This window comes from Cyprinodon tularosa, unplaced genomic scaffold (genome assembly GCF_016077235.1).
Source record: "Cyprinodon tularosa strain WSP-4 unplaced genomic scaffold, ASM1607723v1 ctg219, whole genome shotgun sequence".
Lineage (NCBI taxonomy): Eukaryota > Metazoa > Chordata > Actinopteri > Cyprinodontiformes > Cyprinodontidae > Cyprinodon > Cyprinodon tularosa.
Genome location: NW_024038819.1, coordinates 660062 through 676624, shown reverse-complemented (window position 1 = coordinate 676624; position 16563 = coordinate 660062). Strand labels below are relative to the sequence as shown.

Here is a 16563-nt window from a genome sequence, read left to right as displayed (position 1 = left end):
CATCTAAATGCTGCCATCTACTGGTTGAGCTAAGCTAACAGAGAGAAACAGGGAAGAGAAAACATTAAAAGAAAAGTCAAACAGCCAGTCCAGAAGATGTTAGTTTGGTTCAATAACATTCCCTTCTTGTATTTTATTTCCATGCTCTTTTCTGTAATATGTTCTGGCCACTAGATAGTTCTCTGTTGTTGCAGTTTATCATGTTTTGACTCTACTCCTGTTCTTCCAGCTGGACGCAGGCAATTCGCTCGCCATGAATGGGCCCAGAAGGCGTCCTATCTACTGGGCTGCAACCTGGATGAACTGTCCTCACTGATCTTCAAGAACCAGGCCAGAGGAATGCAGCCTTTGTTCAGGGGGGGTACAGATGATGCTGGCCAAGGTGATGGCTTAGGTAAAAAAAAAAAACTTCCAAGAAGTCTGGAGTTATCTTTGATAATTGAGAAATTATAGAAATTATTTGCAGTTTGTTTGTTCAGCATGCTGGTTCCCAGTCTCCTTCTGCTTTAGTTGGAGAAGTCTTAACTGACTAATCCAGAAAACTGACGATTCAAAAAAAAAAGAAAAAAGACTTAACATTTTACCATCAGGTTTATTAAGAAGATACACAGATGATACAGATTATAGCTTCCTGGGGCCTTTTTCAGAGTGTGGGATACATCTAGGGCTGACACAATTAATCGGATTAATCTATAATTTTTCATCAAACTAATTAGTAATCCATTTATCTTTAACTGGATTACAGAGACTCTAAAAAAAATTTAGCTGACAGAGCAACCCACTTAACCAGGGCATACACTTGACATTTTTTTTTGCCTTTTTCGGACCGACTCTCCAGTCATGCGATAATTTTTTGATTGAGTCGGCTTTCAGCCTGATTGTTGGTCGTGTAGATTACAGGGGGTAACGAGGGGCGATCAGCCTCTCACAGCCACCTCCCAATCAGTAATTGTGAGGTCAGAAGAAAACCAAACATGTTTTAAATTCAGTCGGCCGTTGTAAGGTGGACAAATCGCTCAGTGGGCAAACAAGGATTCTTCTTCTACGTTCAGAGCTAAAGCACCAGAGGCAGCCGGAGCAGCTAGTTTACATGCAAAGTCAATGGCACAGCAAACGCAGCTGCTGCTGGAGTTGGAAAAATTTAACTTGCTGCTCGACGCGCCACATAAAGTCATCGGAAAAGCTTATCTGAGAGCTGGCAGGGAGAGAGACACATCGCTGATGATGCAGAGCGCTGCCTCTGAAACAGTTTATTAACGCCTAAATTAACTTAAAATGTAGAAATCTGACGGCAAAACTTGTTCACTTTTATTATCCTGGTGCCTGCAGTTTGGATTACGTACATTAAAAACGCCTTTCAGCCTCCGCGGCAAACCGCGAAGAGGCGACCAGGCCAGAGGTTGCTGTTGATGGGGTTCCTAGTCACAGGGTACCGACGGTATGTGGGGGTCTGAGCAACTCTGACAGCGAACTAATATTTGAAGGCAGGATGGTACTCTGGATGAACTGAATGCACAGATGAAGTTTTCAGATCATCTTTCTCACTTAAAAACATATTAAAACTATTTTTTACCCACTGATCACAGTAAATACAGCTGCCATTGTTACAGACAAATTAAGGATAGGGTAGCTCCGCCCAACTAAGCAGCTGTTGGGCGTCAAAACTAAACTTGTGCAAGGATCAAAAATGAAGCAGCACATGCGTTTTTGCTGCTCTTGCTGCTTTTGGTCTGACTGTAGCATTGTTCTTCTTCCTCTCAGATGAAAACACAGAAGCATGGCGGGGGTGCAATGAGTGAAATGAAGTTCTTTCTATTAAATTAAATTGTCCAAATACGTTGTCGCCTTTTCTTAGAAGGGCTTTCAGCACAAAATTGCAGAAATTGCCAAGGCAGCGCATTTCACTCTAGTTAGCTTCATATTCCTCTTTTAATCCTTTGGCTTCCAGATAAATGAGTCCGAGTAGCGGCATCTCACTGCGGAGCTGAGTCCCACCTGGTTTTTAGATGTACAGTGTGAGCAGGTAGATCGCATCAGAGTGTTGACCTGCACAGTGTGAGAACAAACACCATGAGCTGGGAACTTTTAAACCCTGCGGTTTTGTTGTACAGTGTGAGCTAAGGCTGCATGCAACGGTTGAAAAATTGTAAAGTATGTGCCCAGCTTTAGAGCAGCAATTATACCAAAAATGTTTTGCATTTAAGATGAAAAAAATGTCTGTAATATGTTTTATCAACTGGAAAAGTTTTAGTTTTAATTAGGTTTTAGGTTTACTTTCGTGAAAATCTTCTTTAAGGAACCTTTGGCTCTCTGATCGATTGATCAAAAAAATAATCGGCAGATTAATCGATTTGCAAAACAATGGTTAGTTTCAGCCCAGATAACTTGGATAAACTTTGTTTTCATGCTGAAGGAAACCTGCATGAATTTAGTGTTAAACGTTTAACATACAGCTGGGATGGCCATCAGATCGACCATAATTCCTGCACGGTGTCATCCTTTTATTCTGCAGAGAGGGGAGAGAACACGATGGTTAGGATCCAAACTGAGGTTTTGTTTTTCTGCATTTTGAAAACTGCATTTTGTTTTTCTCTCCAACCATTTAAAAGATTAGGTTTTGTTCAATTATATTTTATAAGTGAGCTTTGAAGACAGGAAAAGATGAAAAAATGGAGCATCAGAATTCATCTTAGAGAAATTAATCTAAATTGATTAAATTAAATTAGTTAAATTACAGATCACAGTACGACTCTTAACTCTAGTCACAGGAGCAAGCCTCTTTTTTTTTGTTGGTCAATTTCATGGGTCATGTCCAGGAGTTGGTCGGCCTTCAATCCTGACCAAGCATCTAACGAACATCTTGGTCCATTAGTGCCCTATACCCACAGGAAGGTGACATTTTAAATCCTCTCCAAGAGAAGGAAGCTGACCACTATGATGGCCACAAGGACTGGCCTGCTCCTTAAAGGTATAGTGGAGAAATTCTGCAAATTTTTTGAAAAATGCTCCCGAGAGGAATTTTCAGCCTATTAAATGCGTGCAAGAGCATGCAGAAGCCCATTTCTCCTTGTGCACACTCTGTTTAAAAGTTGCAGTTGCATCGCTCATACAAGCTTACGTAGCTTAAGAAGATTTGCAATTTTTCCACTATGTCAGACTCGCCACCAGTAATTGTAAATCGGGACAAGCTTACATAAACGCATCACCAGAGCGATTGACAATTAGGAGGACCACTTATTTAGATGATCCAGCTTGAAAAAGATCATCCTCCACTATACCTTTAACAGGCCAACTGTAACACAACTAACAATGACTTCAGACACGCCTTCAGCTTTACATCTGTGTTTCAGCTGCTCTTGAGTTTATTTGGGATTTGACACATTTAGGTCCTCTTTAGCAGCGGTCCCCGACCTTTTTTACACCACAGACCGATTATATGTCAGACAATATTTTCACGGACCGACCTTTAAAGTGTGGGGGGTAAATATGATAAAATAAAATAATACGACTGGCATAAAATCAAATACAAACAGCATAAAAATAAAACTCACCATTATGTTGAATTAGTGGGAGCCCTGAGCTTGTTTCTCTAAAACAAGCCGGTCCCATCTAGGCCTAACTGGAGACAATGACACACGAAGTGTGCTGCTGATGTCCACTCTGCTCCTACCTTTGTTATGGTCGCTCTAACCGCAGGAAATAGGATGCGGGCAGTGACGTGCGGTGAGGTTCATAGCTGGTGAGGCACTGACGTCATCAGAATCAGATTTGCAAATAGATGCATAGATTGACAGCAGTTTACAGGTTATGTTTCACTTCTGCATCCTTACACATACAAACTGTAGCTCACAAAACACACATTTCCTTAAAAAACAAAACAAAATAAATGTTATTACTGTCTTACCTTTACTTATAAATGAATAGAAGTCCTCCTTATCTTCCTTCAGTTTTAAAAGTCTCTCTGTCTCAATGGAGATCACTGCCAGGGAAGAAAGCCTTCCTTGATCCGTCCTGTTCCTGCCTTATGTTTTCAGTCTCTTGAGCACCCCCTGCCATGAGGCAAGAGAACTGCCTGCCTCACCTCGAACTTGTTCTCTGCCGTTTATAATCGCTCATTACACGAAACACGTTACACAAACACAGTTGGTGACAAAAAGCTCTGTACATTATATACATAAGCCAAATTATTAGAAATAAGTTCACATATTACATTTGTTTAAACTATTTTATTGACGCCGTACAGCAACATGCTCTCTCCGCTTTGCAGCCAGCGCAGAGCCAGGGGTTGCGCAATCCAAGGTGAGGCAGAGCTCGCTGCTGCCTCACCGGCATCGCTTCCAAGCATTTGAATGGGAAAATAAGAAAATTCAGCGATTTTGAACAAATAAAAATTGTAATTGGTGAAGCTACATGAAAAATGAATATTTTTTAGTACAAACCACCGGATGAATATAACAATTTAAATTACTTTATGATTATATATTTTCTTTCTTTCCATGATGGCTGGTGAGGCACTGCCTCACCTGCCTCCCCTGACCGCACGTCACTGGATGCGGGTTAGGGTTATAGATAGGATGCGTCTTGACCTGAATTAACCTGTGTCAAGAGGCACAGATGCACCGACTGATGTAATTGGGAGAGAATACTGCAAATTTTTTATATTTTCCTAAATAAAACACTCAGACTCTGATCATCGATAAATTATATATACCGGTATGTATTTTTTTCTGTGCGGCCCGGTGGTTGGGGACTGCAGCTCTATAGCATCTGGGAAACACCTAGACTGAACTTTCCCTTCCCCTTGTTTGGTAGTTTTCACCCTCCTCTTCTGTCTTGTTCCTAAGTACACCTGTTAATGTTTTAGATATGAAAGATATTCTCAGCCAGTTAATGGGTATGTATACCTTTAAAAAATTAAGAGCAGGATTGTTATTGTGTTTGTCAAATACAGGTCTAGCTGTAGAGATCAGTACTATGTCCTAAGGATTATTTATAGAAGCTAATTAACTTAACAGTCATGTTTTCGGTCTTTGGGAGGAAGCCGGAGTACCCAGAGAGAACCCACGCATGCTCAGGGAGAGAAATAGAACCCGGAAACTTTCTGCTGCAAGGCAGCAGTGCTACCCACTATGCTCCACTGTCTTCATCATTATTATCACTTTGAGTCTACTTAATAAACATCTAGTAAATGCTGTAGAGTATAGCCATGTTTTTCATTATAGCCCTGTGATGTTCTGAATCAGTGGAGCCTCACTCCATGCAGTTAGAGCGTCATGGAGAAGTAAATGTCCAATAGTGCTGAACTTATGGTGGCCATGTCCAGAACTGAGGCCTCTGAATGTGACTTACACGAAGAGCAAGAACTTGACCTTCTGGTTCAGTCCATAAATTCACAATCACTTCCCTTGGAGTGAAAATGGACAGTTAGGCTAAGCTTAGTTTACTCAGGTCTTTGGAGATGGATCGTTTTCTGTCGTAGCTTTTAGGCTTTAAATTCACTACAGGGGCGGTGAATCGTCTTTGTATTTTTAAATGACCGACTTTAAACCACCTTCATGTGTTTTAATGCTTATGTATACGTGAAAGCAGATGTGTATTTTCTTCCCCACTAAGTTATTGTCGCTAACTCAGGCTTTGTCTCATAGGATCTAAATTCACGGCTCTGGAGTGTTTGGAGTCGATGGCATCAGGACTGTACTCCGAGGTCTTCACTGTGCTCATCTCTCTCATTAACAGGTAACTTCACCTAAAGTCAGACCCTGATGCTACAGAGACTAAGCTTTTTTTCTGTAGCTGTATTTTTTGGTTGAATTTATTACAAATGGTATAAATTTCAGTGGCGGCTGGTGGAGGTTTCTTTTTTCCAACAACAAAAATAAAATTATAAAAACACTTTATAAAAACAAAACCGTTTTTTTAGAAAAATAAATTATTAAATTATATTTCTCAAATCAAGAAAAACCTGGATAAAATAGTTTAAATATATTTAGTTTTTGATTTCTGAAGAAATGTGCAGCTTCTCTTCCCTTCACAATCAAATCTTTGTTCCCAGGGCTCTGAAATCCAGCCAGCATTCTCTCTGCTCCATCCTGATTGTGGACACGCCAGGTTTCCAGAACCCTCGTCTGGCTCAGCAGCAAAGAGGAGCCACATTTGAGGAGCTTTGCCATAACTACACACAGGAGAGGCTGCAGACCCTGTTTCACGAACGCACCTTTGTCCAGGAGCTGGATCGATATAAGGAGGTGCATCTCTGCAGAAAGCTTTGCACACATGTTCTTACATAAAGAATGATCTGATCAGGCCTGAGGTCAGCCCCGGAAGCTTGATCACCTAAAACAATCAGCACAGAGTGTAAATGGGAATGAATTAGGAATGAAGTTGCTGCAGCATCTTTCCATTAAACTCAGAACAGTAGATAAAGGTCACCAAAAAGAAGATTGCAGGCATTTCACAGTATTACTAGAACACGGTTAAGGTAGTGATGCTGGTTGCCTCCTGATGTGGATCCCTACATGTATCAATGATTCATTGACCGGTCTGCAGGATCTACAGCCTGGTTATTGTTTATTTCAACCAGCTAGCCGTTTGCAGCTGAGGCAGAATTGGACTTTTTAACAACAGAATCTTCTCCTTGTACACCAGAGGCAGATGGCCAGTAACAAAGTACAAATGCTTTGTTACCTTACTTAAGTAGAAATTTTGATTATCTATACTTTACTAGAGTAATTATTTTCTCAACTTTTTGCTGGTACTCCTTACATATTTTTGCAATTATCTCTACTTTCTACTCCTTAGATTTTAAAAATAGGCTCATTAGTTTTGTTTCTTTTAAGCTCGTTTTCGTTATGGGCTGTAGGTATTTAAAATAAAAAAAAACATCAAAGGGGTTTGTTTCATCCATCCAGCCATTTTCAGTCACGTTTATCCCTGCTGGGGTCGTGAGGGGTACAGGTGCCTATCTCCAGCTGTCTACAGGCGAGAGGCGGGGTCCACCCTGGACAGGTCAGCCGTCCATCACAGGGCAATAGAGATAAACAGGACAAACAACCATTCACACACAAACTCACACCTAAGGATTATTTATAGAAGCCAATTAATTCAACAGTCATGTTTTCGGTCTTTGGGAGGAAGCCGGAGTACCCGGAGAGAACCCACGCATGCTCAGGGAGAACATGCAAACCCCATGCAGAAAGACTCCAGGCCGGAAATAGAACCCGGAACCTTCTTGCTGCAAGGCAGCAGTGCTACCCACTGCTCCACTGAGCAGCCATTGATTTGTTTATCTAAGAACATTTCTTTGTGTTTAGACTCGTTGCTGCCACAAACCTAAAATAAATAGTTTGTTAAATATGACCCTGTGACACTGATTATTTATAAAACTAAGAAGATTAAGTATAAGGAGTTTATCATACACGATTGTAGTAAAATGTTCCTTTCATAGGGTAGTGCAGTAACAAGTATAAGGTTTAAAGCATCTGTCCTTAACATTTTTTATAAAAACCACTTGTGTTTTATTATTATAGCACATTAGTTTAGTTTTTAAATAATTTTAGTCACTATTAAGAGCCTCCTGAGCCACGGGTTGCAGACCCCTGATGAAAGGGGCAATTACTTCTAAATAACAACAAATGTAGTTAATTAGACTGCTACATTAGTCTGGAACACTTGCATAATTTGTTCGTATCTGAGAAACGATTAGAAATAGCAGAATGTGGCATTTTCTCCTAAACCAGTCATACGAAAACAATGTAAGAATAAATTTGTTTGTATGAACGTTCTTGCTTGAGGTCCATTGATTGCAGGGCTCGATGTTAACCATCGCTCGATCGCCCGGGGCAAGTAGTTTTTATTGTCGGGAGAGTACAAATTTTATTGCATTTGGAATGATCGCAAAAAAAAAATAATTATTTATCACTCAAAATTACTTTCAAATCGCAGACTGTCGCTGAAAACGACCCACAAGCGTTGTTGGCGCCATTTTTGTTGTTTTGTACACATTCTCGCATGATTTGAAAAAGCCACGTGATTTTCCACTAGATGGCGTTATTCAGCTCTTGGGGAGAGAATTCTGCAGAGCAGCAGCTGGATGATGAATTTAATCTATACTATAATACACGCTAGATTAAAAATGATCAGTCAGGGATTAGGAAAAGAATAACTGTATGCACACAGTGTAAATATTTCTATCATATGACAGTCTTCTGTACAGTGGTCATACATTAAAAAATGTTCATTAAATTCTTTTCTCTTAGACATTAGAGTGGTGCATTTAAATGTTATAGAGCTAAACATGTAAATTGGTGAGTAGTAGTAGTGTAAGTTTTTAAACTGTCAAGTTTTTTTTTTAGATTTTTAACATTACAATTTATATTTTTCCAAGCACACAACAGTTTAAAGCAAAGTTTAGTTTGAAAAGAATGTGCAGGAAGGATTAAAAAGCATGTTAACACGGTAATGTAGGCCTGAGTTCATTATCTGACGCATGCATATACACACCAGGAACCTGGAAACTTACTGAATTATAAAAAAACATTTAAAAAAACAAATATGTTTCGTTGATATATATACAAAAATGAATATTAGGAACTGTGGTTTCAGACCCGAAAAGTTGATGCATTGTCAGACATTTAATTTCTCTTGATATAAAACGCTGATAGCAATAATAATGCCTCCAGCTCGGCACCTGTGCAGCCAGTTTCCTCTGCCTCCAAATGTGCGTCCTCTGTACCCAGGGCTCACAGATGCCCTGAAGTAGTGCACATTTTTATGCCATGTTTGTTTTTATGAATCCCAGCAGAGGTGTAGAAAGTGGGAATAAAACACTAATGACTGGAACCAGAGCTCATCCTTTTGGAAATGAAAAGGAAATGTTTGGATACAGATTTACCTGATTTGCGTGGTGCCTAACATTTCTTCATTGGTTACTTTCTTTTTTCTTTCTTTCATTTTCTCTCTCTTTGTCTCTCTGTCTCTCTCTATTAATGACCCACAGCCTGATTGAAGTCTGACTCTGATCCCATATATCTCTGTGTTATTTTGTACTGTTTGTTGGGCTGCTCTCCATGCTTCCTGGGTATAAATGTGATGTAGCTCACTAACATCAGCTGCTGTCCTTCCTGCTTCTAGGAAAACATAGAGCTTGTCTTAGATGACGTAGAGTCCAGTCCCTCCCTGTCCATAGCAGCCATTGATCAAGCTCCATCTCAGGCTCTGGTAAGTACATCTCACTGCTCTGTGTTGCTCTTACATGTGGTCTAATGCTGTTGAAGATTCTCAGTCATCCAGGTCATAGGCATTCCAAAAGAGATAAAAAAACAATCAACTGGACTTGTGCCTCATTTACACTACCCTTGAAAAACCGATCCATGCCGAGACCTGTCTGATGACCGTTAACACATCACGCTATCTCAGTTCCTCGACTCCTCGCCTCCTAGTGACGATCTGCGGTATTACTGCCAGTATTGAAGGAGGAAATCAAGCAGTTGGTGGCGGTAATGCACCAAACGTTGTTTGCCAACCACCATAAAACACAAGAAGAAGAAGACGAAGAAGGAGGGAATCAAGCAAATCAAAATGGCGGCACCCGTCACATTCAGAAAGTTATACTTGATTATTATTGCTTCGGTGTTATTGTTTAAAATGCCATTATTTAAAATGTTGCGTGGAGGAGATTTCGATTGTTGTTTATAGTTGAACAAGACGTTGTTCTTCTTCTGTTTCCGGAGGGGCATTACCGCCAACTACTGGAATGGAGTGTGAATCGGGATGTGCAGCCAGACAGAGATGACGCGTTCTGCTCATGCGCTCTTGTTATCAGAGAACCGAGCCAGGGAAAAACCCAGCCAAGCCCACCTCTGGAACTGGTCTGCAGTTAGCGCGGTTCTGTTGTGTCTAGCTCGGTTCAGTTCAGTTTGCTTTCCATTTACACACGATAAGTTATCTCAGTTACTGAGCTCGGACCGGTCTCGGCACGGTTTTTCAAGGGTAGTGTAAATGGGGTATACGTTTCCAAGTTTGAAGATGTTTCTCTTCCCATCCAGGAAGCTTTTTCAATTCAAAATGTCTGAGGAGTCAAGTTCGAAGCTTTATACAGTAGCTCAAAAACTTGTTTTGGCTTATAAAACATGCAAATTGAATGGGTCTCCCTGTTGGAATGGGGAGTTGTTTTGGGTTCTCATTGAGTGGTGTATTCGGTTCAGTGCAGCTAGGAATGCTCTGATCTTTATATTGGGAAACCAAACAACCTCTTCACAGACGCATAGCCCAACACAGGAGAGCGATCTCCATGGGACAAGACTCTGCTGTCCACCTGCACATTAAAGGAATAGTACACCCAAAACATGATTAGCCTTCATTTTCTACTCACCCCCATGCTGAACAACACTCTGGAGTACTTTTTTGATATCTCAAATGCATCTGGAGATCTGGGAGGCTTCTTGCTGTCTGCTGACATTCAAATAATGGAGGTCTGTGGCGCCCGAGGGAGAAAGGTCCATAAAAGTCCACAAAAAACGTGTCAATATTCCTCCATACTGCTCGTCCAATGTATTCCAAGTGTCCTGAGTGGGTAGCGTCCATAATTTACTCGAAACAAAGTCATTTAGAATGTTTTTAGAGCATAAACAGTAGTGTATAGGATTTCCTAAAAGCGCGTTCACGAGTCTACGGAAACCGCGGCAGACCAAACCAGATGAAAGTGCGCATTCAGCGTCTGCTCTGCCGATAATGCAAGCGTAAAAGAAGAAATGTGCTGTTTACCTGTGCAAAGAAAGAAACAACGAAAGAAAAATGTCTGAGGACTTCAGTGTTGAGGAAGAGCATGAGTTCTTTGCCGAGCTGAATGCGCTGGTTTGGTCTGCCGGCTTCCGTAGAATCGTGAGCGCGCTTTTAGGAAATCCTATACATTACTGTTTATGCTCTAAAAACATTCTAAATGACTTAGTTTCCAGTAAATTATGGACGCTACCCACTCAGGACACTTGGAATACATTGGACGAGCAGTATGGAGGAATATTGACACGTTTTTTGTGGACTTTTATGGACCTTTCTGCCTCGGGCACCATAGACCTCCATTATTTGAATGTCAGCAGACAGCAAGAAGCCTCCCAGATCTCCAGATGCATTTGAGATATCAAAAAAGTACTCCAGAGTGTTGTTCAGCATAGGGGTGAGTAGAAAATGAAGGCTAATCATGTTTTGAGTGTACTATTCCTTTAAGGACAAGGGACACTCATTTGAGAACCAGAATGTTCACATTTTGGACAAAGAAGACGGGTGGTTTGAAAGGGGCGTGAAGGAAGCCATTTATGTTAAAAATAAGCTACAGTGTGTAATAATTACAGGGATATACAGTCAGAAATGTAATATATTATACATAACTATGTTATTTATCATCATCTACGAGCTCAGCCTCTTAACCTTAATATTTGCGTTGCCTTAGAATTCGTTATTTATAATTACATAGGAGCGGGTCTCGCAGCCATGGAGGCAGACATCTTTGTGCTACGGCAGCGCAGAGCCAATAAACTAGCGATTGCGAGATCGCCCATTACAATAACATGCTGTGTGATGATGCTGTTACTCTCCAGTATACTTATTCAGCAACGTCCCTGACGTTTCACAGGTAATGATTCAGTAATTTTCTGTAAAATAATTTTCTGGATATATACCTCGGTTACTTCTCTCCGGCTCCTTTGGAGATCTTCATGTTGCTGCGGTCTGCAGTCTGGATGTTAGATGTCGCTGGAAAATTACACATTGTAGCTTTAAAAATAAAAAAAACAACCTTAAACAGAGGGGGTGGACTCATGTTTCAGCTTTCCAAAACCTACAATTCAGTGATAGTTTATTCCTTCCCAGTATCATTTCCACCTTCCAACCCCATGCAAGGGACACATCTCCACTGGGCAGCCAAGCCGACAATTGCCCCTAATGACCCGCCTTTCAGAGGCATAGATCAGTATCGGGTATTGCAGGCTAACAAAGAACCCATACGACTCCCAATTCCTAAGAGGCGGACCCATTCTTCTTGTTCAATTTCCATGTTTTCTAAGCCAAAAAAAGTTTTTGGGCTACTATATAAAGATACAAACTCAATTCTATTTCTGACATTTTGAATTTAAAAAGCTTTAAAAAAAAGTCCAGTGGATGGTTTTTTAGCTTATTTAGACTTACATGTGGTCATCACGGGAGTTTTTGGTGGGTCAAATTCTTACATTAGGAGGCTTTTCTTCCAAACTTATTCCTAAACGGTTTTGTTCGTCGGCATCCCAGACCCAAGGTGGACCAGTGTCCCGATGGGTGTCTCCTCCCCTGTTGGCTCACATGTCGCCTGACTCTGTCTAGAACCTGTTATCGTTCTAAATGCAAAGATTTGTCAGCATTAGTTCAGTCTTAGTTGAGTTTTCCCACTTGGTGCACTCACTGCAGGTCCGTACTCTTGCACGGATGGAAGAGGCTCGAGGTCTTTTGTGGCTGATGGAGGAGGAGGGAGTTAAGCCTGGAGGTTCAGAGGAACTGATGTTGGAGAGACTCTTCAGCTACTACAGTGCTGGTCTGGGAGAAAACAAAGGTGATCAATGATCTTTCACCTCCTCAAGGGTCCTTGAGATAAAGGAAATTGACCATACTGATCTTTCTCCCTCTTACTGCAGGAGCCAATCTGTTGCTGCGAGGGGAGAAGTCCCACCTCTTCCTTCTGGGCCACAGCCATGGAACGGACTGGGTGGAGTACAACATCCAGGGCTGGCTGGGACATGCAAAGAACAACCCTGCAGCCCAGAGCGCTGCCACTCTGCTGCAGGACTCTCAGAAGTAAGGAATGCTCATCGGGGATCCCAGCATAGTCACCAGAATAACAGAACGGACATTGCAAATTATTGAAGAAGTAAAAGCACTTTGAATTTATTTTACAATCTGGTAATGGCCTAATTTAAATGTAATATGCCAGCTTATAAAAATGTTAACTGTCAAACAAAGCTGAAAGATTGAACTTCATCTCCTTATAGTTTAATCTGCTCTCCTGAGCTGGCCTCTTCATATTTCAGTGCGTGGTGAGGTAGTTTATAAACCAAAACAAGATTATTCAAATGGAGATTATTGTTAAAAAGACAATGTAAGCTTTGTGTTTTACCTTTAGTCTCCTAATTTCTACGTCTTAGTGATGCCAACTTATTAGCACATGACAGCCATCTCTTCATCATTCTAGGAAGAACATAAGTGGTCTGTTCCTTGGCCGGTCCAGTGGCGCCACTGTGTTGTCAGGCTCCATTGCTGGTCTGGAGGGAAGCTCCCAGCTTGCCCTGCGTCGAGCCACAAGCATGAGGAAGACGTTCACCACAGGTGTTGCTGCTGTCAAGAAAAAGAGTCACTGCATCCAGGTCAAACTCCAAGTGGTGAGTGACTGACTTAGCTACCAGTTACTGGACAGAAACACATCACTGTAGCAACCATCCACGCTACAGAAAACACTTAGCCACACCTGCTAGTTACTTGCCAATAACTTCGAAAAGCCTAAGAGCAAACATTATGAAAGTGCAAAAAGGTAAAACTGTAGTGGCTTCATGTAGGAGATAAACCCATTTAAATAGAATAGTTATATCTAGGAGAGAGACATCAGTAACCACTTAAAGAGAGGACCAAGAGAATCATCTATAGAAGAACACTGAGTCACGAGCTGAGCTGATGTCTCCCTCAAGGACACTGTCACATATAAAAAAAAAAAAAATCAGGCTGTAGCAACTATGAAAGGAAAACGGAGAGAACACTTGGATAAAATTTAAAAAGTTACAAAAAATAACAAAATTGAGTAAGAGTAAAGTCAAGCAGGGTGAGGAGTCCTCCAGCAGCCTTAGGCTATAGCAGCATAACTAGAGATAGATTAGGATAACCTAAGCCTCTATATATACACTATTTATCAAAGAGGAAAGTTGTAATACAGACATTTTCAGTAGAAAAGCTCCAATTTAAATTCTCTTTTTCATAATTACTTATTGCCTCTTTAAGCCCAGTCATAACAGTAGACAGTGTGTTTGCTAAAATTAGTAAAACTAGAAGTTGGATCTGGGGGGTGTTGGCCTAGTGGTTAGAGCAGTGTGCTGGTGCTCTGAGAAGGTTGCCGGTTCCATCCAGACAGCCTGAGAAAAACCCTTAACTCCACACTGCCCCCCGGGTGCCACACAACGGCAGCCCACTGCTACCCGAGGGGATGGGTTCAGTGCAGAGTGAATTTCCCCATTATGGGACAATAAAGGGATTTAAATTTCCATAATCTTAAAAGTATACTTGTGGCATTTTGTTAAAACAGTATTCCTTAACACCTCAGTTACAGCAGACATTACTCCATTCGGAGCAACAATTTTGGTGGCGGTGTGTGCTGATGAACATCAGTCACAAAAATACCAATTTACTGGGGCCGAGTTCTTCAGTTATTGGACAATAGTGTAAGTCACAAGGATACCCAAGGACATGTGCACTTTTTACCTGGACTGGTTAAAGAGTGAGGAGAGAAAAGGTTAGGACATCTTTCCTTTTAAACTCCTATAAAGGCTCTAGTCAAGAAATGGTTAAAAAGGGGCTCCGTGTCTGACACAGTGGGCGAAAATTGTAGTGGACCATCTGATAGCCAACTGCTACCCCTGATATTTCAAAGGCTAATGCTGGATGACTGACTCCCATTCTATGTCAAGATCTTGCAGTAGTTTAGGTGTGAATAAAACATTTGTAATCTTGAGCAAAGGAAGACCTGGAATAAATGTTGGTAAGCTCCAACCTGTGACAGAACCACTGAGCCACAGTACCTGCAGCTCCTTTCACACCAGTAATCAACCACCAGTACAAACCGTGACCTCTGCTTAGTCCAATATCTTCAAGCCAACTCTTAACATCCATCTTTGTGTTTTCAGGATGCTTTGATTGACATGGTGCGTCGTTCCAAGGTTCACTTTGTTCATTGCCTGCTGCCTAAAGCAGAGGCGGTGGGGGGAAGTGAACCCCGTGTGCCGCATGGAGAGAGCTCTGACTCCGGTCTGATGACTTTAGATGTGGGCCTCCTGAGAGCTCAGCTCCGAGGATCTAAGCTGTTAGAGGCTCTACGCATCTATAGGCAAGGTAAGCAAGGGGTTCACTTCATTTGCTTCCACAGAGCTCAAACTAAAGATCACAGAGAAAGAAAAGAAAGAGTTTGGATCTTATCATTTAAAGCCTATCATGTTCTGCTGGGCATGCATGTAGCGACCGTGGAGAGAAAACTCCCCTTTAAAAAGAAGGAACCTGCAGCAAAAGCAGATGGTAAACCATCTTAATAAAACCAGTCCTCCTACATGTTGTAAAACAGATGAAAGTGTCTCCATGAACTCAACAGCCTGCAAGCTATTGGACTCTGCAGTCTTCATCTTTCATCTGATGGTTGACCTCAGCTAAAACGTTGGTAGGACAGCCCTAATTTGGACCTGCCGTTAGTATAAGGTCCTGCTGAGCCCCTGACTAAACAACCACCAAACACAAAAATATTATGCGACTTAGGTCAATAGTGGAAAAAAACAACATCTACAGACATGACTAAAGAACCAACAAAAAAGAAATGTAAGTGACAGAGGCTACGTTCACACAGCACCCTCAAGTGACCCAAATTCAATTTTTTGTTGTCCATATGTGACCTGTATCTGATCTTTTCATGGCAGTCTGAACAACATAGATCCAATTTTCTTCCAATGCGATCCGGGCCACTTGGCTATGTGGTCCTGAATCTGATACGTATCTGATTTTTATTTTTAAATGCGACCTGTGTCTGAACGGCCAGGTCACATTCATCCGACCTGAACGTCATTAATACTGAAGAAAGGTCACTATTCTGCATCTTCTACACAGAAGCGGGAAGAAAACCAACAACCATTGTGGAGGATAATGGAGAGAGCAGTATTTATGTTTAACCATCTTGGAAAGATTGAGTTTTTAAGGTTGGGAACAGTCAGGTCTAAGCACCTAAAACATCATACATACATACAGGGAAAGAAAGAAGGCACAGAGACAATTAATTTAGTTTTACTCGCGAGGAGAGTAGGAAGAGACTGCAGAGTTTACAAATCTCCAACCCACTCTGCGGTCCCAGCGTTCTCCTTGCTATTTATTGAAATCAGTGGTCCCTGGTTACAACAGCTGAGACTAAACTGGGAGGGGGAACAAGATAAGGAATTCAGACTTGCAGTCTCAGTAAACATATCCTCTAAAGCTCAGGGTTCAGTCAAACTTTAAGCTGTTGAAGCTTTTCACCAAAGTTCAGCAGGTTGAGTGCTGCTCGTAGATCAACCACAACCTCCCCAAAAGCAAATCTACAAATCACAGAATACTTCAGAAAATATGGCTATGAACACACGCACATAGCACACAGCTTTATGCATTATAACACTACACAGATACATTAATACAATTATTCTAACAGGAATGATCGCTAGGTGAGCTCCAGCAAAACCATCTGTGTTTACTTCCGTAAACACAGAGCACGCTTGCTTGTGATGTGATTGCTTCGTCTACTGCGCATACGGGACACTTGCGTTGTATGCA

General features: G+C 41.4%; 1 protein-coding gene across 13 annotated transcripts in view; it reads left to right on the top strand.

Moving 5' to 3' along the window:
• The window catches only part of myo18ab (myosin XVIIIAb), a 98466-nt gene that overhangs the window by 48300 nt on the left and 33603 nt on the right, over positions 1-16563 (top strand). For 12 of the 13 annotated variants that reach the window (XM_038286008.1, XM_038286007.1, XM_038286006.1 and 9 more), the window contains 8 exons: positions 230-394; positions 5646-5736; positions 6053-6245; positions 9130-9216; positions 12433-12574; positions 12657-12816; positions 13211-13397; positions 14907-15111. In XM_038286008.1, coding sequence (XP_038141936.1) covers positions 230-394; positions 5646-5736; positions 6053-6245; positions 9130-9216; positions 12433-12574; positions 12657-12816; positions 13211-13397; positions 14907-15111 — 1230 coding nt within the window. The remainder of the gene's footprint in view (positions 1-229; positions 395-5645; positions 5737-6052; positions 6246-9129; positions 9217-12432; positions 12575-12656; positions 12817-13210; positions 13398-14906; positions 15112-16563) is intronic. The other variant, XM_038285998.1, reaches the window with a different exon arrangement.